Raw genomic sequence first — 23770 nt, forward strand, 5'->3', positions numbered from 1 at the left:
TTTAAATCAATAATAATATATGGTATGTATGATTTTTCCATATAATATATTATAAACAAACATTTAGAATCTACTTTAAACTAACAATGCTTTCAAACAAATTGAAATAGTACTATGGGGAACACGATGTATAATGGTATACTTAGGGGAAACGAAGTAACTTCTTTATACTATAACACTCTCATTTAATTATAAAAGATGAATGTTCTGTTTCGCGTGTATTAATTAATAAATTCCAAAAGTATTCAAATAAAACTTTTTTTTTAAATGTGTAAAAGAACAAAAAATGAAACACATAAAATGCCTGCTTTGACGTAATAATTTTAATTAATTTATAATTCGTATTCTTTTATTGCTTGGAATAGGTACTTGTTGCACTTGTTACACAGTTGTTGCACTTGTTGCACAGAGTTATATTTGAAATATGCAATACTAATTATTGCATATTTCAAATATAACTCTGAATATAATTATTAATTTCATTGTTATTATATATCTATTTTCTCAAATTATCAAGGTAATAAGATTACATTGGCAGCGGGTGAAAGAAAGCATGAATTGAATAATAATTAAATAATAGTTTTTTTTTGTTTTATAATAGAGTATAAGTCCATCGACAACAGCGACGGAGTTAATTGATAATTTTGTAGCCGAAGCCAGTATTAAAAGCACGGAAATTATAGACCATTCTGCTCCGATTCTAGAAGTTCTTCAAGTCAAAGACGTGGTGGATGCAATCGTTTATGTTCTCAGTACTCGTCGGAGAGTTCAGGTATTTTTTTTCAATAATACATGGAACAACTTTAAATATTATTTTTAATAGTATGGAATATTATTTTTAACATAATATGTAAGAAATAATTAAACTTCTTAAACTTAAAAGAGATGTAATTATTTGTATAATATTATTATATTTTCTTTCGTATATAATAATATCATGTTTCTTGTGGATACATTTAATATTTTAAATAAATTATAACACTATGTTTGAAATTATTTTTTTAACTTTATTTATACATTTAATACAATAGAACAATCCGTCTTATCTTAGGAGCGTGTCAATTTCAATATTATTAGATTATTGTGTGTATTTATAATTAAAATATGTTAACATAATATTTTATTATTTTTCAGGTCCACGAGTTGATCATTCAGGGCTTGGGACACAGAATTGCATAGTGATTATTATTAACTTTGAAATTTCACGAAACAATAGAAAGGTGTTCTTTATTTACATAAAAATGTGTTATTTTGTCATCCAATATCCACATTTTTTCTATAAACTGACCAAGGCGTGGACTTATTATTGTGAATGTTTTATTATTAATTTTGTATTACTTATCTTAAAAAATCTTACAAATAAACTTTATCTAAAAATGATTTAAAATATATACAAATGTTTATTATTACATTCTATAATGTATTTATATTTTGTAGTAGGTAAATGGAATAGTGGGTATGTGGAGATAAGTTGTAAATAATTCGATCAATAAATGTGAATAGTAATAGAGCAATGAAGAATCTAAGTATACATAAAAATAGGCATGTATTTTTTAACCATGTCTGTCTGATCCAAAGAAAATCATAATATGGGGAGGTTTTATTAACATATTTTTTTACGAGAAATTGATGTTAGTTACCTGCTCAACCTAATAGGTCCATACTCTGGGACTAAACACACATTGAAAAACAACAAGATTATAATTACCTAAATTAACAAGGTTATAATATACCAAGTACGTATTTTCCGATCCACACACAAGATTGGAAAAAGGGTTTGTTTTTATATTTTTATTCAAATTTATTATAGTTTGCCCCAGTTTCTAAATAAAATAATTATGACACGCCTAACTATATATACGCAATAATAATAATATATAAAACTATTATAAATAACCAACTTTATTTTCATGTAAAATATATATATTATTATCGCCATCTATTGAAATATTACAGAATCCTGTCAAATTTTATAGTTATCATTATCCTCTAAAGATGGCAATAGTTAAAATAATTTAATTATACATCAATAAAATAATATAAATTATTCATATTATTAATTTAAAAATAGAAACCCTGTGAATAATTATATTGTGACTAAAAGTTATATGTATTTCTAATAACGCATGAAATAGTTGAAACTGATAGGTACAGAAAAACACAATATTTAGGTTGGCATTTACGATTTTAATCTGATGGGTACTGTACTAATAAATAAAATCGAAAGAAAAAAATGTTTATTTACCTAAAACAGGAGTTCCCAACATTATTTTCATTTATAGTAAAAAATGGTATGGCAGGAAACATCTTCCTAAATAAAATTTACATAATTAAGACAGAGAATAATGTACCTATTACCTACTACCTACATTATAATATATACATAATTGTTATATTTTTTAAACAAATACCCAATAACCCTGTATTAATATAGTTTTAAATGTTATTTAAAAACATTATTAAGTAATATAGTGAAACGTATAATTGGAAATATGTTATTCATTTTTTAATAAAAATATATCGTTGTATGCAAAAAATATATAAGTACTTACATTAAACAAAAAAATTAATAAGCGGGATCTTTGGCATTGGACTTCGTCAACAAATTTTTCATAGTTATTTAGATTCCCATCGGTGAGTTGCGTATTTCGATTGTATAGCGTTCATTCTTGAAAATAATTGTTTACATAAATAAGATAAACAAAAGGAAGATAGTATCTTATATGCCCCAATTTTTCGGGGGATATTATAAAATGCACAAATGCAAAATTACTCGTGGGCACACTGCAGTGGCGAGGGGTGGAGGTAGGCTGTAAAGATCCGATAGAAATAGTGCGCACTAAACTTTATAAAAATAAATACATATCACTGAGAAAGTAATATTGTTTACTGTGCACTATTTGTGTTGAATCCAGCCTACCTCCACCATTCCCTACTGGGGCACAGAGTTGGGATACATTATGATTGTACAATAATTATTGGTTTAAACTGGATCCATTTAAATGTTATTCTTTTTAGTGCTTATCGACGTTTAAGCATATAATTTATTACGTATTTCACAAAGTTGTGCTAAATTCTTAAGTATTTTCGCATGGCATCAAATATATATATTCAGTAATCATTAAAAACATAATATCATTGACGCGATGTCTAGGCTGATATTTCAAATTTATTTGACTTTGAAGATGATTGTTAAATATTAATCAAAAGCCTTTGGATTCATTTTTATTTATTTCCTGACATATTTCACGTCTGACAAATCAATAATTCTTATTGCTTTTCACGCGTCTCTACGTAGGTACTTCATTTCATGCATTATTCCCTTAGGATATAACCAGTGAGCAAGTTTGCAGTTACAGTGTCAGTGGCGTAGTTATAAATTTAATATTCGGCCCCAATAATCTTAGATGTGTGTCTAAATTTAATGTAACTAATTTAACACATTAGATTGATAAATTATACCTAATATTATATCTGAGTTGGATTGACTATTTTTATACGGAATCTTTTGGCTTCATAGTAAATTGATAAAGATTATCTTGATTCTTGATATTTAAAATATATAATTTCTGTATTTATAATACATTTGCATATTTAAAAAAATACTTAACATACTCATAGAACGTCAATATCAAAATTGCTAATTTACACATTCGAATGGATCAGTCCAACATAATTAACAAGCTATAGTTTGAACAATGTTATCGATGAATTTAGTTAATTATGTTAGGTTAGGGTAGGTTAAATTATGTTCTAAATGTATATTTGAATAATTCCTTTACATAGAATTTTCAATGTATATTAAATTGCGTCCCAGTTTAAATTATATCTAATGAAATGCACATCACATTTTTCCATTTCATTGAAATCCTTGTCTTTACGGATAATGAAACAGATAAGAGTTTGCGATGTAATAGAGTTCGCTAAAGGCCTTAAATGAAAATAGTCTATACACATAGATTGAAGAAGGGACAATCGTTGAACAAATATAGTCATCCAGTGGTACCCAAGAGGTACAAAACTTCCGCAAGGTGTACCTAGAGGCAGCTGGATCGATGAAATTATTAAGTTCTGCGGAAGTACGTGGCAATGCAACGCATACGACCAAGAGGAGTGGAATCAGCTTAAAGAGGCTCTTATCCAACATTGGATAGATACAGGCTGATGATGATGATGATGTTGACGAAAATAGTTGTCTCATAATATTAAAATAAAGCGAATCCATTCATGGCCCATTATTATGACACGATACAATATTATATAATATACACATTTTCATCAATTAAAAATAAAATTACTCAGTGCACATTCGTTAACTAGGTCCCAATGCTTTACCTTCTCTTACTTTGAGGAAACTACATCGCTGTACATAACTGAGACAAATCCCAAAGGAACCATTGCAAAGCTTGCGCAGCGATATCAAAATATCTGTTGAGTACATATTTGATACAGATAATAGTAATGTGTCAACACAAGGTACATAGTGCAAATATTAATTATATTTCGGAATACATGTAGTGTCCAATTAGCTTTATGTAATCCCACGATCAATACGTTTGATAGCTAAGCAAATTATAGATGTTAGATTATCGTTGTACCAATTCACTAATGAAGTAGGTCATTAAATTTATTTAATTTAGCATTGAGATATGTTTATACACAATGTTATAATATTTATGACTTTCTTCGTTGGTACTTCAGTTTACTATGTGGGTCTTGGCTATCTACCGGAAACGTTTCCACTCCCTTTTGTCTGTTGCGAACTACCCCCATTAACTTAGCCTCAACGATATTGTATCATTTTCCACACAAGCTAACCATATCGGTTTAGTTATTCCGACTCTCCTTTTTCCTAAAATTGTTCTAATATGTATATTAATCGTGAATACGACTTCCCTTTTCCCTTCGGACCTTATATGGCTAATATTTTATTATAACAAATTAACCGAAGCTTTCGTAGTAGTTATAATGGATTGGATCAGTACTTTAGATATTTAAATATTTTAACTTAATTTAAAAGTAGTTATTATCTATAATATAATAACTGCATATTATATAGAAATCCTGATGGTTAAATGAAGTGACATATATTTAGAAGCAGTTTACATATCACCATATATTAATTTATGCACGAAACAGGATTCAAACATGTAACTGATTTGAGTGATATTTTTTTTTATTAATGGAGTCTAGTGTATTCATAACTTTCATAACAACGTATATTATTTTAAATTCTTATAGATTCAAGCTCTGTACTATTCCATTTAAGTCGTTTTTTCCGACCCGGGTTTCGCCTTTCGGCATCTTCAGGCGCCGTGTACACTCACCAAAGGCAAACACACACTGACAACGAACAATCTTTACTCTAGCTTATATAAGAGTGAAGATGCTGAAAGGCGAAACCCGGGTCGTAAAAAACGACTTAAATGGAATAATACAGAGCTTGAATCCATTAGAATTTAAATTCAAATTCCATCAAGTACCTTCAGTCGATAGTATTAATAGTATATTATTTTAATACTGTGGCTTTCCTCCGTGTAAACAATTACAACATTGTTATATTATGTTTTTGTACTCTTTTTATCCAGTGGCATCCGAGAGGTATGTCCGAAATGTAGTTTTAGAGGACTATGGCTCGACTAAACAGGTAGTTGAATTATATGTATTGAATTCTAGGCACACGCTCGAGATGAATGGATTTAGTTTGGATAAACTTTAAACTAGCAATGGAGTAACGGATAATAGTGATAATTATTATGCACAATATTACATTTTTTAAATAGCTGTTTGGTGGACCTTAAAATAAACGAAAGTGGATATAAATTGACTAAACATCTTACTAATGATGTGATAAACAGCAAATTTACATAATAATAATTTAATGCCTAATTCAATAAACATAATAATTATGAAATTTAAATGTCATCTAAAGGTGATGTATATGTATGTAAGTACATTATACAGATACTGGTAAAATGTTATGGGGATAATTTTATGTGGTTAATTTATATGGTTACCTATAATATTATTACATTTGTCGAAAACTCTTGCTAAATAATATGTAATACATTCTGAACAATATTTATATGTAAATATCGTCTTTACAGAGTACCTAAGCAGTAGTTCATTGCCACATCTCAAAATGTATTGCGGTGTGTGAGCATTGACCCCATGATTACGCAATATTGACGTAAAATTTTCATATTCAAAATTTTACGAAGGTTAGCGACGGTGAGGTACGAGATTCGTAAAATGAAAAATATAATATTTGATTTATGGAAACAATTTAAATTTCATTATAATGATGATTTTCGGTTTCAAGGCTCTCAGCTGAGGCATGGACTAAAAATATCGTAACTATGCGACGCGCTGATTGTGCTAATGACGCGTGCCGAACGGAACATAATTTGCCATACAAATTTAACATGCGTCCATTTATTGTTATGTTGATTGTTATACTAGTAATGATAATAATATATTCATTGACATGTTTGCTTTTTCGAGTACATACAGGCATAAGGTTTTTAGTCATCTTTATACAATTAAGAATATATTCTTACGACGCCATCACAAAAAAAATCGACATGCTCCCACCTCAAATGCCGCTCGGCGATTGGCGACGATGCGAAATTTTGTCCCACCTATTGTTGAAAATTATTTGCCGTTTCACTTATGTATGCTCTTAAGTAAGTATTTCATTTTGATGTTCTAAAATGTTATTTAGCAATAATATATTATATCAATAAATTACAACTACTGGAGACACTTTTCGATAAAAAAATACTGTTGAATAATCAACAAATAGGTAGATAATTTATAAGTAGTACCTACCTATAAATCAGACGTGGGAAATATTCTTCTTTTCACGAGAGTCAAATTAAATAGGTACCGACTAACTAAAACATTTTTGCGATTTATTAAACCGATTATTTTTCAAAATTATAAAAACTTATTCATTTTTATTATCCTGCTAAAAAATTTAGTCCGTGAACCGCAGGTTGTTCACCACTAGTAAATATTTATATTATATCTAAAAATTCACCATACAGTTCGTTATTTATGATAAAGATCTTTGTCATTACTATGCAGTAGCAAATACTGTCTATTGGACGCGAGTAAACAGAAATAACATTATTTCAAAATAAAGAAAATATTATTTATGTTTAATTTATTTCTATTACTTAATATTATGTTTTCTTTTCAAAAAAATCTTTCTTGTTTCTTAATAGTGTAGATTAATTAATTAACATTTTTTGACTATTAGGGACTCAATAATTTCATAGTATAATGGATACTGACAAGTACTGTACAAGTACAAGATACTGAAAAGCATTGAATAATCCAAAGTAATGTATAAAACTTTAAAATATTAAATAATATATCCCTCTTATGAGTATTAGGTACCTATGTAGTTCATATATGATGAGATGAGAGAAATACTTTTTATAGCATTTCCTTTGCGATCGAAAGAACACGGAAAAGAAATTAAATGTCAATATTTTCAATTACTCTGCCGGCAGGTATTTTCGGTATCAAAATTCAATCAGGAAATATTTTTTTTTTAGTACTCTTTTCGAGTGAATATTTTCATTTTTTTTATTGAAAATCATTAAAATTATCTACTGCTTACGTCTATAATTCTCATTTTTAATTTTTTGGAATATGGAGCCTATTTTTAAAAATTATTATGATTTAAATAGTTACTACGCTACCATTATAACATTACCACAAGTACAAAATTAAGCTTGATTAACTTAATATGGAACACAATTAATTGCACCTAACTATATTATAATATAATAACATATTAAATTAGTCACAATGTTTTAAACCAATATTTACGATTCTAGGACCACCTTGTGAATTTTTCTCCCAATAAAATAATTAATACATGACATCTCATAACAGTGTGTGACCTACTTACTATACATAAATAAATAAAAAAATATTTCCAGACATCGTCCTTTTATTTATCCCCAACCTGGAAAGTCTTGAAATCCAATATCACATAATAATAATTATTTTCTTCATCTTAAAACAGTGATTCTCAGCTTTATATTGGTTTTATATAAAAAAAAACTGTCTGGAACTAACTAGAAATCCTAGCTGAAACATTATTTATGTTTGACAGGGGTGAAAAAATGAAAATAATTATTATATATTTTCATTTAACGTATATTTTACTGAGTGTACGCATTGTGAATATATTTTATTATTGGGTAACATGTTGCATAACAACTCCTCTCGCGTTGGTTTGAAAATCAACGCGAAGAAAACCAACGTCTTGTGCAATAGTACCTGTCCTGATCCAGATTTCCCTCTGATTAGCGATGGACAAAGCATCGAGAGCGTCGACAGCTTCAAGTACCTAGGGGTACACATCACGGGAGATGGCATTTTGCAGAAAGAGCTCGCTATCCGAATGGGAATGGCGAGAGCAACATTCAACTCGATGCGAAATGTCTGGGACTCACGATTGTACTCGGTTGAAACCAAATGCCGCCTATTTGACGCTTGCATTCTGACGGTGCTGCTTTACGGTAGCGAATCATGGCACCTTACGAAGGCTCAGAGCAACCGTATACTGAGCTTCGAAAACAGATGTTTGCGACTAATTCTGTGTGTGCGGTGGTATGACTTTAGCAGCAACGAGGAGATAAGAGAACGTACCAAGCAACCTCTCATCACGCTGAAAGTGAAGAGGCGACGTTGGACCTGGCTCGGCCACGTGCTGCGGATGCCAGAAGAGAACTTTAACCTGGCTTGCCTGTTCTTCAAGCCGACCGGATTCCGGCGTCTTGGAAGGCCGCTAAATACAATCTACAGAGTGTATACGGCGGAGCTACGGGATGCTGGTTTGACCTGGAACGAAGCAAGAAGACTGGCGAGCGACAGGGATTCTTGGAAGCGCCGCGTGGTGTCCATATGCTCCAGTTAAGGGGCGGATATGGGCAAATAAGAAGAAGAATATGAAAACTTTGATTATTTATTTATCTCAATCACAAAAAAGATGGAAAGTCATACTTTAAACCACTCACTGCATTTTGTCGTAGAACTCCGTTCGGAATCACTTAATTATGAGAAATAACCAGGAGTCGGATATGTACTGATGTTGATTGTATTTTGGAGCAAGCAACATTTAGGTAGACGAGAGTGTATAGTAACCTCATAATACATAAGTACATTCCACCAAAAAGCCATATAACGTTACCTGGTTTATAAAGTAATACGTTAACTCTACCTTTGCTATTCATACGTGGCTTGAATCAAAATATATATTGAAAAAAACACATTTGCCAGACGCTGAATTCAAGCGGTAGATTGGATGGAACCCTAGCATTTTTTGTGTTGACAACTTTGAACATAATTGATTTAATGTAAGTACCTAATTATTTTTTCATTTAAAATCATAAATATTTTTCAAAATAATAAAAATATATTGAAAAGTTGAACTTCTTTCTATTTGTTTTGCTACAAGATCGATTGAATAGACATACACAGAAAATATAAAAAAAAAACTAACCTGAAACTATGAATAATTTAAAACCGGAATTGTGCCACAAGCGCGTTTACTCGCTAAACCAATTCATGCACGTCAGGCCGGCCATAGAAAATTAGCGTGTATATACCTATGCGCTGTTATTCTCATTACTAGTTCCGTTCGATTGTTTTACATAATGTATAAATCATGGTAAAATCCTTAAGGCCATGCATTAGTTGAGGCACGGTCTAAAAAGATCGTTGCTAGGCGATGTGCGGATTGCGGGTCGCGGGTGCAAAAGACGCCTGTCAAACGAAATATTATTTCTCATATAAATCCAACATACGTCCATTTTACGTTCTGTTTATTATTCTATTAGTAACAATAATAATATATTCATTGACATGTTTTCTTTTTAAAGTAAATGGGTAACGTTTTTAGTCATCTTTACACGATTTTAGAATTAATTGGCCCGTCGCCATCACGCAGCAAAGTGACGTATGTCTGACTCAACGTTCTCTCTATGAATGCGAAGCGAGTACAAAATTTCGTCGCGCGTACAGTTGAGAATTATTTGGCGTTTCACTGATGCGTCACCTTAACCGAAATACTGAAAAAGATATTATGTTTATAAGGTTTTATTTTTATATGCAACTCCATGCTAATATCTTCTGGCATTTAATGAGAACATAATAACACTACACATCTTTATTATAAATAATAGATAATAATTTAAAAAATATCCCTAGGATTAATCCATTCGACCTTAATTATTACTGTCGAAATTATGACAATACCTCTGTTGGTAATTTTCATATACATCGAGCTGTTACTTACTTTCATAGGATGGACATTATGTTTACCTGAACTGTAAACTAACTATGGGCATAGTTGTGAGTAAGAAGTTTCATGCCTTGTGGACAGGGACTTAAAACGGTTAGAAACTACTCAACGTGACATACTTAAGTCTACATTGAGCCCATACAGAATGAAGCCTATGGGAATGCTAATGCCGATTGACTTCAATAAAATAAACATAGGTAACCGGCAAACTCGAACAAATCAGTAACGTCTGTTTGATGTGGTAAAGTAGGCATAAATGACAATTTTAAAAATATTGTTTTAATATATTATTCTAAAGGGTTATCGTACTCGTGGTATGAATTTCTCAGTCCTGTCATTTTGTTAACGTTTGTCAAATATTTCCCGCGCATTTCTTGACGTACCGTCAGTTTAGAGCAGGGGAGGGCAAACTGCGGCCCGCGGGCCGCATGTGGCCCGCCGGGTATTTTTTTGCGGCCCGCCATCATTAATTGTATTTCTGATTACGAATAAATTTTTTTATATATTTTTTAAAAAATATTGACAATAGATTAAAATTTGAAGAATTTGTTGTTTCGTTAATGTATTATCTCAGTACGTCTTCCTTGCGTCTCGTCTCACACTATGTCACCACTATTTTCTATGTTGAACATCGTGACACATTTAAATACTTTTAACTCTGCGTTGCAAGGAAAAAAAATATATGCCCACGATATGGTGAAGAGTTTGAATGGATTTCAATTAAAACTCAAGTTGTTCCTTCGACAAATATCGAATAAGAACGTGGACCACTTTCCAACTTTGAAGTTGCTGAATATACCAGAATATAAATTTGAAGAATATGGTAAAATTATTAAAGCTCTGAATGACGATTTTTTACAAAGATTTGGTGACTTCCGAAAAATTGAGACAAGTTTAGCAAAAGTACGCGATCCATTTTCAATAGATATTGATAGTGTACTGACAGAACTACAGCTTGAGATTATTGGTCTGCAGTGTGACATTGATTTAAGAGAATTGCATCGTCGCGAAGATATATCCAAATTTTACAATGCCCTTAATTCAGACAAATTCGAACAACTTAAAGATTATGCAAGAAAAATGTTCGTTGTTTTTGGATCAACCTATATATGTGAACAAACATTTTTGATCATGAACCTCAATAAAAATTCTTTACGATCAAATATCTCCGATGCCCATTTACAAGCAGTTTTGAAAATATCAACCACAAAATTAACACCTGAATTTGAAAAAATGTACAACACTTTCATTCTTCTCATTATTTTTTTGTAATGTTTATTTTTCGTGATAATAAATAGTGTATATCTAAAAATGGTATTTTACTTGCGGCCCGCCGCTCATTTTGAATTCTTGAATTTGGCCCTCCATCCAAAAAGTTTGCCCGCCCCTGGTTTAGAGTCTATCATTTAACACAGTGGATCATTTCTCTACAAATTACATTTCTCTCAAAAATTAAAGTCTCTTATTAAACTCAGTGGAATTCAAAGCAAAACTGAAGGCTGTATTCGCAAGTCAATTAAAAATAATTACAAGATAAAAAGAACTTTTTATATACAACGTTTTTAAATTTTCTGTTGAATCATATAAACTTGACTTGACTAGCTTAAACGATCATAGAATACTGAAATGTCATATTGACATTTCATTTTAATTTCCATAGTAACACACGTTTATATTAATAATTTATTTGCTAGGACAATCCGCTTAGCAACCAATAATGGTGTCAAAATAACTTTTCATACAAAACATAATTAACTGAAAATGAATTCAATTCTACTTAAAGATGGCTAAAAGTATTAAAAAAATGCATTGGCATCGTGTTCTGATATTTTATAAAAATTTCAAATGTCAAGCTAGTCGGGAATTTAGTTAAAAATCGATTGCAAGATTTGTACTGGACAAAGGACTACCGGACAAATAAGAATACGAGCTAAGAAAACGAATTTTTTTTTTTTTTTTTTTAAATAAACAAGGTTCTACTTATATTATATTATTTTTAATTTAATTTGTTTTTCATGCGATAAATGTGCTGGTTTATTAGCACAATCAATTTCAATAGTAATCAATCCAAATTCATCATCGTTCATTGATAGATGGATTCTATCATGGGCCCCACACCCTGAAGCGGGCCCCCAGGCCAGGATCTTTAGCGGGACCAGCTACATATCGCTGAGGTTAAGGGCAGTGTGGTGTTCGAATGTATTGTTTCCTAAATTATACGCGGGAGTTATCATTTAAATGTATCAATCATCATACCTATAGGTATCACATCAAATTGCAACGCATAACCACATATTTAAAATATTTAATACTTTCGAGACAAAGTAACGCCACGCCGCAGGCGACTTCTTCACTATTTATAAAATAATGTGAAAAATGCATTAGCAAACTAATCAAGAACTCAGTAAATGGATTTTTGTTTTCTTCAATATATCTGGCGCAGAAATCATTTAAAAGTGGAAACATGGCGAACTTATTTTTTTTTGTAATTTTGATTTCCACACCTCTTATTTTTGAATGTCTTCACTTTGTCTTTTTAAATCAGTGAATGCATTGGTGGTCCTTGCATTGATTTTTTCACTCATTTATTTTTTAAATTTCAACCAAATAGACAAGTTTAACAACAAAATTATCGTTCCTAAACAAATTTGCCTCAAATTTCAACATTATGATTTGACCCTTTTATTTCGTTTTTTCACGAGATAGTCAGCGCGTTTCACAATGGTATAGAAGTGAGGTATTATAAAATTAGTCTCCATATTTTCAGACAGTTTTGCAAAAAACCTTTTAATGGACTGATTTTATGTATTTTATAACTAGCGGCCGTTTTATAAACTATGCATTTGCAAACTTCAAACCTGTGGATACATTAATAATTGTGTTAAACTTCTCGCGCCTCCCTGCGCAACACTCCGCGCCTCCCAGTTTGGAAATCGCTGATCTACACGCTTCGCATGTAGTTTGACTAGTTAATGTTGTAGTTGGTCTGCAAAGTAGACGCGGATCGTTAATGATTTAAACAGATTCGTTTTTTATTCGGCAATAGACAACTTTTATTTTACACCGTAAGATGACAGTACAATGATTCGTTATCTATAGAGGAAATCTTGAAATTAGGTTAATTTAATACTACAAACATAGGTTCACTACACTTTAGGACTATGATGATGAATTATCTATTTTATTATTAATAAGAAAAAAACGGAAATATTCCGATAGATACCAGCATAAAATGTTGTTACCCGTTTAGTATTAAATTAACAATATTTATTTAGTGTAATCGTACATTTCCCAAGAAACATTTTATTAGGTATAATATTGTTTAGAGTTTGCTAAATCCTTAAAAGGGTTGCTGGAAGTAACATTTCAACAAAGAAATGGCAAACAATCAAAACGGTACTATTTCTGTTTGTTTTACCTTTGATGTTGTAAAGATGCTTGTTCTTTGAAATAGAGGCAATCATTTAATTATTGAAACATTTAATTTATTTCGTATTAATGTCACGACAATTAAAAATTATTGTTAGAATCATTACGTTTATATTTTTTTACAAATAATAACTTAAATTTAGAATATAAGAAACCGTTTATAATTTTTGTTGGATTTATAAAAATTTTAAAAGGGAAAGGATTCTTATCGGTTTATGAGATAAATTTTTATAGTAACAATATTGATAATGACTGATATTTGTGATTGTTAATAGTTACCAGTTCAAAAAATATGTAAGTATATGAGATAAAAATATTAGTACAATCGAAATAATATATTATGGCGAACGGATTAAATTAATTAATATGGTGTATAAATATAAAAACGATCAAAAAAATATGTACTTGATAGAAATAATACTGAAATGTCATATTGATTTCCATAGTAACGCACGTATATATTAATAATTTAGTTGCTAGGACCCCAGACCCCTAGCAACCAATAATCGTGTCGAAATAATTTTTCATACAAAAAAGAATTAACTGTAAATGAATTCAATTCGACTACGAGCTAAGAAAAAGGTTGTAAAATCTACAATAAAATGATTATTAGTTTATTTAAACCAGCTAATAATAATATTTACTATCGTCCTTATCGACACTTCGTCGCTATAGGATTTGTTTCCCGAATATCCATTTTTGTTGAAATCGACATTTTAATGCAGTTCAATTTCTTTTATCGAACTCTACCGAAATCATTTTTAAAAACAATATATTTTTATCTAGGAACAGAGATATTTTTTTAAAAAACCCGAATACGCCATGTTAAGTTACAATTACTCCGTGGTGTGCTCCCGAATGTCCAACTATTCGTACCTGAATATCCAAGTTAATTTCGGTCGAAATATATCTCTGGCTGAGTGTTTATTTCCCGAATATGACTTTAGCCAATCAAACCACGCTCACGCCGTGCATCTCTCTCCCATATTCACGCTGTCTAGCTCTAAAACAATCACGCCCACTTTCATATTTTTCGCCCGTCCGGGGACTTCTTTCAAATTTCGTCTTATTGATATTGTTTTTAACGTTACTATTGTTCTAATAGTGAATTCATCAAATTTGAAGATATCATTCATAGCTGATACATCACCAGTTCGCCCTGAACTTACAGTAGAGTTGTGGAAGTGAGTATTTTAACCTAAATAACTGCATTTTGTTTTGATAAATGACACAAAATCCCAACGGTTATATGAATTCTACAGTATGACCCGGCAACTACTATGACGTAAAAAATAATTATTATTTCAAATTATTATTAATCAAATATTGTTTGTCTTTATTTTACTTTTAATCTAGGTATTTCTATGAAAATAAAGGCGATGCTATTATTTATTTTTGAATGTGCTGATAGTTAATTTAATTTAATATGTATGTTAGTAACTATTTATTTGGTGGATATTATAAATACTTAGGATATTGGTACCTACCTAATATTAGCAGCCAATGGTAATTAATTTATACATGCTATTATTTTGTGTTGTTATTCCTTACAATAGTAAATATATAATATTTATTTGATGGTTTGTAATAAGTTTAACTGTCAATTATAGAAATATATAGATATATATAAATAGATTTTTTTTTTTTGGAAAAAGTATTAATATAAAATTGTTAGCAAGTACGAGTAAGTACCATCATAAAATATTGGAGAAATGACCGTGACGTCGGTTAGTAATTGAAGTAGTAGATACCTTATAATATATTTTCTCAGAAGTGGTTTAAAAAATGTATGTAAGTATGTTAAATTATTAGAATGGTACATTCTTAAATCTTGTGAATTATTCGTTCAATAAAAAAATAGTTAATTACTTAAAAACTATTTTATTACTTAATCCGAAAAAACACCGAAAAAGCGATTGCCTCATGTTATTATTACATACGAACTTGGGTAATTACGATCATTAAGTATTTAAATAGTAGAGGTAATTAATAACAATTATCGTGTAAATAAATATAACGTTTGAGGCGCGTACTTTTTGACCACTCAGTAATCTGTGGGCCGTGCAGCAATACACTACGGTCTTAAATCCCGAACGTCCATGTTTTGTCCCGAATATCCATTATTCTGAGAGAGCGCATAAAATTCCCCGAATATCCACAGTGAGTACTTGTAAATAAAACGCATTTTCTGTGCATTTAATGATTTATACCAGTATATTATTCTTGGAATCTATTCTTAGATAATGTTGCAATCATACAGTGTAGAAAGAATGATCGGTACATCTACTGATATTGAAATATACGACAGTGAAATTTGTTTTTCATCTCCTGTAAAGTTGACATTTGGTCTATTCGGGAAACAAATCCTATAGCGACGACTTGGTAGTTTATTTGAAATTGTGAACAAATCTTTGATGTTATTAAAACAGCTGCAGTAACTTATTAATCTTATTACAAAACTGTTCATTAACGACTAACACAATCTTTATATTATTAATCTAAATCAAAAATATAATAATAATAATACAAAAATAAACATGTTCCTCTACCTACTGGTTTGTTTAGTATTCAAGTAAGCGGTTATGCGATATTTCAGATGATGTAATAATATATATTATATTGTATTAGTGATGTATACAAAATGTCTGATACCATCTACAACCAGATGCCTTTAATATGCGATTTGGAATGCAAGTGATATCCGTAAATCTATTTAGAGATTGACGTTTATGCGCTCACGCCGTTTTAATACATCATGGGAATAACAGGAAATGAAGTTATGCAAATAGATACATAATTAAAATATAAAAATACTCGGTGACTTCTAAACCAGAAGACATAATAATATCGCAATACTTGATACCACTTTTACGCTAGTATCTTAAAGATTGCATTAGGTACTAAATATATTGATACTCATTGCACTTTTTGTAAAGAAAATTGTATATCTCTCTTCATAGCGTAGTAGTAAAAATGGTAAAGTATATGCACTCTAAAGAGGTAAAAGATAATACTGCGCATCCTAGCAAAATGCACACTTAAACTGGAGCAAGTAAGCACCTGTCAAAATCGTTCCCGGATAATTACACGAATAAACAAATTAAACAAACGTTAGTTAGGTAGTACTTATTAAAGTAAGGTATTTTAGAAAAATGTTACATACACATTGCGATAATAAAGAAAAATATTAATCATAATTACATTACATATTATAATATAATAATGCTTATATAAATGTATCCCGTTTTTCACTGCAATGAAGGTTTAATGATACGGATGAGAGTGTAACACTTAGGCATAAAGCCCACCAAAGCGGGCGAGCGGGGCGCTCGTTTATTTTTGCAATTTAGGCGGTGAATCACCAGAAATACAATAGAAGGTACACAGCGTATGACGAATATAACGCCTCGCGCGCCTTATATTTCAACGCACACAGAATTGAGCGCGGTGTCCTTTGACGTCATAGCACGACAATAAAACGAAAATACCATGTATTCAAATACGTCAGGGCCCATTGGATGTGACCAGTGAAATGGGCGCGACGGTCTCTAATTTACTCGGTGGTGGGAGCGTCGTCGTACATGCGCGCGCTTATTCCGCATACATATTATAATTTATTCTACACTGTGCGCTTACATCGCTTATTGTTATTGCAAATAATAACTTACTACGCTAGCACAATGACATCATTGTGAAAATGAATTTAGAGCGGAGAAATAAATTACTAAATGTAATAACTTTGCAAAGAAACACGAGGCAAAATGTGATCGGTGCCGCTTTTTACATAAGTGAGAGGTAATGCGCGGCAAGAGGCGTGTGATTATGGTTATGTATATACGCTTCTCATGCCGACTGTACCCCGCTCGCCCGCTTTGGTGGGCTTTATGCCTTAGAGTTCTAATAAACAGTAAAATGGATGAGTTTTCTTTCTTAACCCCTAATTGCATGGCTTTCATCAAGTTTAAAGTAGTATTATTCTTCATATTTTTTTATGTGCATGCAATTTTATTTTAAAACTAGCAGTTTTCTGTAGTGAACAAGGCGTGCTGACAAAATAGTTATAGTTTTTGTTCACAGGTGCCACTATTAATTTTTATAATAAATAATGTTAAACGTTGTGTGCTTGTTTATACAAGTAATATGTACCTACAAGGTTACTACCATGCATCTAAGGAAGCATAAAGTAAATCAATAAATAGCTATAAAAACCTGGATTTAAAATATATACATGTAACTTAGTTTTTTCTCTGTGGTGAATGATGCTTTAGTATGTGTGGTTGGTAATTTTTCTTAGATGTACAATGCATATTATATTATCCTATGGGTGATTACAATGTTATTAATTTAAAACGTATTTACTTTTTTAATACCCATATCAATGATGTCAATTCCAGAAGAAAGCAATATACCTTCCAACTACACAAAACATCTTTGTTCCAACGTATGTCCGTAAGTACACAATCATTTTTATGAAAATCAACACACGTCAATACCTGCAAATATTTAAATCAAATTCACAAGACCACGCGTCGCTACTTCCAATGAAATATTAAATATATTCTTCAAAACATTTCTTGTTTTACGACGTGAATTTATTTGCTTATGCGTTGACTTTACTCACAGGTAGAATCAATGCTATTAATTTTGATAATCGCATGGAAAAATTTAAATGGAAATTTCGTATATAAGTAAAATCACCACTAATCAGTTTTGTTACAAAAAACATTTGGACGTTTCTAATTATTAGTTTTAATTCAATGTCCATTTATTCACTATCTTGCATCACATGGTATAATCTAGACATTACATTCAATTAATCATCTATGTTATGTTTGTTGATATCAACATGACGTTTAGAATAGCGGCGATAAATTAGTATTATGTTAAACACCTACAAAACAGCTGATGTATAAAAATAGTTAAACGCAGTTAATTTCAGCCATGTCCTCAATAACGCTACGGTTTATACAATCAAGCGGTGAGAGGAACCATTTGTTCTCAAAATATATATATACCTAATCTATGTTGTATCTTGTCCATTTCGAAGGCACTGTTACGTACGATGACATCATGCCTCATGCTTACGTACCGCGAATCGAGTATGGCGTCACACAGTTTTATGTCTAACAGAGTTACCCAAATTTATATTAAAATCTACAGTAATCGAAAAAACTGATAAAACATCGTAACAAAAAATACCATGTTTTTATTGATTTCATATTTTCTACAATCTACGTCAATCAGTAGTATCGATCTATTTGATTAAGTTAATATTGTTTCTGACGGAAAAAGCATGCGCTGACCGTTATGAGAAAAATGCTTTACGGAAAATTGCCCTGACCACAGAAAAAAAGATATTTTCTTTTATTGGCTTTACAGCTGAAAGTGGATCTTGGCAGCTTTCTGAAAAGGTTATTTAGACCCATGCTCTGGATCCGAACGCATATTGGAAAACAATAATATGTGAATTTGCTTAACACGTAAATCGAAACCTCGAGCGGACATCAAACAATATTATACTAAATTTGAATTCTGATATTTGCTTAATATGCAATTAGTTTATTTTAATGCTGCTACCTTATTCGTGATTGGATAAAAATAAATGTGAAAAAGTTTTCTGATTCGTATTATTTTATTAACCGTATTTGTAACGATACAAATTGGACAATATAATTAATATTTAAAAAAATATATATCATATTGATTAGGTATCAATTTTGTTTAGTGCCATTTTATATAAATAATATTATTGTTGATTAAATGTGACGTTTAGTTTGAGTACCTACTACAGCAATTCCTCAATACATGACTGAGTTACGTACATACTTAAAATTTTGTCGTCAATTTTTGACTAATTTGCAAATATCAACCACTAAAAATTTATTTATTCTAAAAAAAAATTTTTTGGACGCTAGTGAGAAGTGTCGTAATTTGCATGGTCCTACTTCTAGTATGCAGTGATGGCAACTGTAGTTGATAAAAACATGCCAGACGGGGCATGAAAACAAGCTATTTGGCATGAAAAAACGTTAGATTTTGTGAAAATAGAATTGCAAGGAAATTTACTTATTCTACAGAGAACGAAGTCAACACCTTTGCTTTCATGTATCGAAAAAAAGTGCAAAAATACAAAAAATGTCGATACGTGAAAAAACCACACATTTTAACAGAAATGTTTTTAAAAATTAATAACAAATACCTACCTATATGGTGTCAACGGCATTCAAGTTTGTTTTATGTTTGAAGACGAGAGTTTTTTTCTAGTAGGACAGACAGAGAATTAAAGAACATAGCTTTAAGACGAATAATGGTTAAACTATTATTGTATAATAATATTCGCTGAAATTTGGAGTAATATACAAAAACATTAAATAATGCATGAAATTGTTTCATCGTGTTTTAATTCTCACTAAAATAGTTACCGACCTATCTGAATTAAGTATCTGATAGACAGAAATTTGATGCCCATGAAAATAAATAAACTAAATTTTAATATCTAGCGTGTTTTCAACACATTTATAGTTGATGTAGGCATCAGAAAATGCTAATAAAAATGCCACAAGCCACATGCGTTTTTTGCAAGCAAGATATTATATGCCAATCGATGCCAATACTAATGCTAGATCTGGCAAGAAATACGCTAAATTGGCAACGGCTGCTAGTAAGTTAAGGAATAGGTACTCATAAGGTTATATTATTTAACTTTTTTATAGTTACTGTTTTTCTGTATTGTAACTTTTCCTATATTTAATGACTGTAAGACACTAATCACATAATTTGTGTAAGATTGATCCATTACAACTTGTTTATAGAATTAAATAATTACAATGAAATGGACATGAGAAATTTTAATTAGTATCTACTTAGATCAAAATGATCGCGGTCAAAAATATTTAGATTTTAATTAGAAACTAAATATAAATTGAAAATGAATGTCTACTCTAGATATAACAATTAATCTTTTATATCAGGTTAAATATTTTTTTTCTATCAACCGTCAAAATATTTAAAAACCATTGGTATACTTGGGTACTAAAGAGGTATGTATCGAGTGTTGCCATCTTTTTGTCATCGAATTATGTATAGTACACGGTCCAAGAAATTATAGTATTAAAAAATGTATTTCTTTTTGGTTTTCACAAAAAAATAAGGGAGAATTTATGAATTAATTCCGATGCCATTTTTTATTATGTATGTACGTCTTCCGACCAAAATACTTATCGGCGAATTCAAGAAATTTCATTTTAAATCAAAGTCAACGGCTTTTTTTTACCTCTTTCGAGCAACTATTTTCTCAGTTCGCCAAATTTTCTTCTAATACGAAGAGTATTTTGCACGAATTTATATTACGGAAATATCGAAATTTTAGTGCTTTTGGCGTATTTTGTAATGTCAAAATTAAATCTTTATAATAAAAATTTATTTTTTTCCGTTAATCAAAATTATAGTATTTTTGGCGTACTATACCTTTTTAATATCGTACATAGTACGCGGATCAAAAATATAGTACATATACTATAATTATTATAGTACGGTTGGCAACACTGAATGTATCTCTCATAATATGTACATATTATGTGAAATTGTAAAACTAATGTATATACATATAACATATATAACGATTCTTCGGCTTGATAATACTTAATTGAATAATACTTTAATTAAATAAAAAAATCTAAAATGAAGTCATAGTTTATTTTATTCAAATATGGAACTCATAGTTGACTGAATAGACAAAAAAAATGTACGCGATATTCAGTATCTGTCAGAAATTCGCGGCGAAGTGACGTGCGGCTCGGTCTGAAAGCAAATTACAGCAACAAAAAACACCTCATCTATATATAAAACATTATCTCACACGTAACTACCATTTATTTCGCTTTCATTGAGCATTTCTCTCACGCACGGTTGTGTAAAATTATTTCAGCGTATACAATATAAAATTGTGACAGTGTAATTCATAGCTCCGCTGACTGAAACGCGATATAATATGGAAAGCATGAAATCTGCGGTCTGAAATTTAGTGTTTTCAAAGGCTCTCACGCCCATTTTCAGGCATATTGACGTGGATTAGCGCTGTGTGCTCAACTTGTGGTATGTGAACTAGCCGAAGTGATTTTAGAGCATATTTTCATTAAATGTTTATATTACTAGAAGCTTTTAATCTTTACTGTTAGTCTTTACTTTATTTTATAAGTGTAAATGTAAATAGTTATTTTGTGTCCTAAGGTTTTAATTAATTACAATTGATACATAGTTTGATTCTTCCATTCAATCATGTTTACTTCCTACTACAAAATATAATGTAATATCGTTCAAAAGTATCTCTGACGAAGTAAATATTTGAGTATATACCTAATTCGTTAATATTATAAGCCAGTGTTTCCCAAGCTGTGGTATGCTCACCCATAGGAGTACGTGGTTATTTTTTCATAAGCATATTAATTCACATAATGATTCGCGCAATATTGCCAATCGTACTATACGTAATATATATAATGTTTGTACAGACTATAATTTTGATTCATAATGGTCCATATATTACACTAAAAACTATTTAGCATTATTATGTTATAATGCTGTAGAAAATACTACAATTTCAAAGATCGAAGAAAACAATTTTGCGTATTTACATAAGATAAAAATTAATTGCATCTGAACCTGTGACTTGAATTAAGATTTGTCGGTTAGAAGGTTTAAAAAGGTTCTTACATGCATCCGATTCTGAATAGTTTTTTTTTTTTTTTAATTTGTAGACCGTAACATAAAAAATGAAGGTATGGTCGTAATATCGGCCTTATTAAAGGTTCGTAGCTTATTTTAACATTGAGAAACACTGGTGAAAATAGTGCATACTAGAAAGAGTAAGAGCTCAAAAATTTAGTAGTATAATATTTAATAAACCATTTCTTTTATTCAACGAATAATTCAAATGATTTGAGATTGTAAAATTCTATATATTGAACATACATGACTTGAAAACACTTCAGATTTAATACATCCACTAGCATTGTGTTTTTTTTTAAATATGATTTTTTCTAGTAGGTATATATATATATATATCTGAGGTGTTTTCAAGCTATGTAGTATATTGGTACAGATTTTCAAACTTATCTGAAAAATGGGATGGGGGAGCCACTGTCGAAAACTACCCAATCAAGACTCGTAGCTAGACAAAATCTGACGTTCGAATAACATTTTGACATTCCATTTTTGGCCATTCTTTAGATAAGTTTGTAGGTCAGTATTAATTTTAAGTTTTCATTTATTATCATACATAGCAACATCGAAATAAAGTAAAATAAATTTTGAACTAACGCCTGGAACTTGATTAATTAGTCACTAAAATTGACAAGTAAAACAAAAGCAGTTAGTGATGGATCGCTGGGCAGGAAAAATCGCAGTTGTTACGGGGGCGAGCACAGGAATTGGAGCTGCTACCGCTATATCTTTAGCTAACCATGGACTAAGGGTTATAGGACTCGCGAGAAGGCATCACAAGATACAGGTAATAAACACTTACAACTGTACATCAAAATATGTAGTTCGTATGTACGTACGTTCCTCATCTAATCATCTTGTAAATTATAGAATATAAAATGCCAAAGATAAATAATATTATATTATATAAATACAATTTAATGATATCTAAATTCTGAAAATATCATGTAAAGAGTTATTTGAGTATTTCCACCGTATTTACTCGTAAATACAGAGTTTTGTCAGCTGTTACGTGTTGTTTGGTTGCTAAGCAACCGTCATTAGTAATTCGTTTCATTTTGGATCTACTGTTAAAAATACAAAAAAATATATTTCTAAAAATACGGTACGTTAATAATGTGAAAGGATTTGGGTGAATGATAATTATTATTTTATTGGCTACGTTATATCAGTACCTAATGCTCAACCAGTTTTTGTGAACTGTCTAAATTTTTATATGCTTGCAAAAAAGATACAATAATTAATTATAGTTTGTAAAAATATGGATACGTATGGTAGGTACATACTCTTTTATTT

General features: G+C 30.5%; 2 protein-coding genes across 8 annotated transcripts in view; one reads left to right on the plus strand and one right to left on the minus strand.

Moving 5' to 3' along the window:
• Hs3st-A (Heparan sulfate 3-O sulfotransferase-A) overlaps positions 1 to 23770 on the minus strand; it is a 385115-nt gene that overhangs the window by 102348 nt on the left and 258997 nt on the right. The gene's annotated exons all lie outside the window — the stretch shown is intronic.
• Positions 1 to 23770, plus strand: part of LOC147064575 (farnesol dehydrogenase-like) — a 71706-nt gene that overhangs the window by 23940 nt on the left and 23996 nt on the right. Inside the window, exons 9-10 of one of the 7 annotated variants that reach the window (XM_085958287.1) lie at positions 602 to 772; positions 1135 to 1372. The exons of 2 other annotated variants lie outside the window; for them this stretch is intronic. In XM_085958287.1, coding sequence (XP_085814413.1) covers positions 602 to 772; positions 1135 to 1179 — 216 coding nt within the window. In that variant the 3' untranslated portion in view covers positions 1180 to 1372. Of the gene's footprint in view, positions 1 to 601; positions 773 to 1134; positions 1384 to 21505; positions 21614 to 21648; positions 21848 to 23034; positions 23262 to 23770 lie in introns of those variants that run through there. 4 more of the 7 variants (XM_085958293.1, XM_085958289.1, XM_085958290.1 and 1 more) reach the window with 4 other exon arrangements.

Source organism: Rhyacophila brunnea, unplaced genomic scaffold, assembly GCF_057557595.1.
Source record: "Rhyacophila brunnea isolate RB1 unplaced genomic scaffold, BYU_Rbru_1.0 scaffold_7, whole genome shotgun sequence".
NCBI classification, from domain to species: Eukaryota; Metazoa; Arthropoda; class Insecta; order Trichoptera; family Rhyacophilidae; genus Rhyacophila; species Rhyacophila brunnea.